The sequence below is a fragment of the Limulus polyphemus genome, unplaced genomic scaffold (assembly GCF_000517525.1).
Source record: "Limulus polyphemus unplaced genomic scaffold, Limulus_polyphemus-2.1.2 Scaffold10209, whole genome shotgun sequence".
NCBI lineage: Eukaryota > Metazoa > Arthropoda > Merostomata > Xiphosura > Limulidae > Limulus > Limulus polyphemus.
This window is the reverse complement of record NW_013675819.1, coordinates 18330-19990: the sequence shown is the minus strand read 5'-3', so window position 1 is coordinate 19990 and position 1661 is coordinate 18330. Positions and strand designations below refer to the sequence as shown.

Below are 1661 nucleotides of genomic sequence, written 5' to 3'. Positions count from 1 at the left end.
GATGTTACAAGATTACATAGCTGTCCTAACTTGATGTTACAAGATTACATAGCTGTCCTAACATGATGTTACAAAATTACAGAATTTTCCTAACTTGATGTTACAAGATTACAGAGCTGTCCTAACTTGATGTTACAAGATTACAGAGCTGTCCTAACTTGATGTTACAAGGTTACATAGCTGTCCTAACTTGATGTTACAAGATTACATAGCTGTCCTAACTTGATGTTACAAGATTACACAGCTGTCCTAACTTGACGTTATAAGATTACAGAGCTGTTAATTTTTATTTTCTTTCATGAGGGGGGGGGAGGTTTTTGAGGTTTGTTTGAAGTGAAGCACAAAGCAACACGACGGGTATCGAAACCGTTCTAGCGTTGTACCTCTGGGGAGCGTCTTTGATTATATCTTAAAGTGGTCGACACGTCCATTCAGCTTAAGCATCCTAATCAGTAGAGTATTACCATCGGTTATGCAGGAGCAAAATGTGTTTTAATGAGGAAATTAAATGAATGTTAAACGCGTGCAGAAAAAGAAACACCACGTACAATAACCACGTCAATAACATAAAGTAATTTACGTCTTTGCAAGAGATGGATGAATTGAACGTGAAACCATGGTCCAGTTTAATAGCCTGTCGTTAGATTACTTCGTTACGTTTCTTTTCATCTGTAAGTCACTTCTCAGTTCATCACTATTTTAATACCATATTTAGAACATTCATTCGAAGTTTTCCATGCATCCCGTTACTATGACGATAGGAAAGTCATAGTTTTGACAGTATAAAAGCCCCGCCCTGCCGCGTCGTTTGTTGCAGTGGGAAGATATCACTCCTACTTATCTCATCCCATTATCCCCGTTTCTATATTAAAGAGTAAACAGCTCCTCCCCCGTGTGGGTGCCTTTCCTGCTACATATCTTCGAATTCGCTCTACCTTGTCGTGTTCACTATTCAGCAGCTCATCTTCCTCGCATCCACAGCAGCGGAAGAGGAACGTGAAATTATTTTCTAAGACTATTCCTTACGTCTTTGCAAGTAATCTTCAACCCCAAAATTCAGAGATGTTGGGCAGACTGATGTATTCCTGTCTTATAGTAGTAATTCTCCTTAATGTTTCCAACGCAGTTTATCACATGGAAACAGGTGAGTGTAATTCAACGTTACTATTTCTACAGTACGATTTAACAAATAATAACATTTGATTTCGTCACTTAAACATACTAGTGTGAATGGTTACGAAAGTTAAGTCAACAATTTGGATGGTTAAGGCAGTTAAACTAACTGGTTTCTATAGTTAAAGTAGTTAAACCAACTAGTTTCTATGGTTAAGGAAGTTAAACCAACTAGTTTCTATGGTTACTGCAGTTAAACCAACTAGTTTCTATGGTTTAGGTAGTTAAACCAACTAGTTTCTATGGTTAAGGAAGTTAAACCAACTAGTTTCTATGGTTACTGCAGTTAAGCCAACTAGTTTCTATGGTTACTGCAGTTAAACCAACTAGTTTCTATGGTTAAGGCAGTTAAACCAACTAGTTTCTATGGTTACTGTAGTTAAACCAACTAGTTTCTATGGTTACTGCAGTTAAGCCAACTAGTTTCTATGGTTACTGCAGTTAAACCAACTAGTTTCTATGGTTACTGCAGTTAAACCAACTAGTTT

The 1661-nt window shown here is 37.3% G+C and overlaps 1 protein-coding gene across 1 annotated transcript in view; it reads left to right on the top strand.

Moving 5' to 3' along the window:
- Window positions 1-808: 808 nt before the first annotated feature.
- The window catches only part of LOC111083590, a 9150-nt gene continuing 8297 nt past the window's right edge, over window positions 809-1661 (top strand). The window contains exon 1 of the mRNA XM_022380204.1: window positions 809-1144. Coding sequence (XP_022235912.1) covers window positions 1063-1144 — 82 coding nt within the window. The 5' untranslated portion in view covers window positions 809-1062. The remainder of the gene's footprint in view (window positions 1145-1661) is intronic.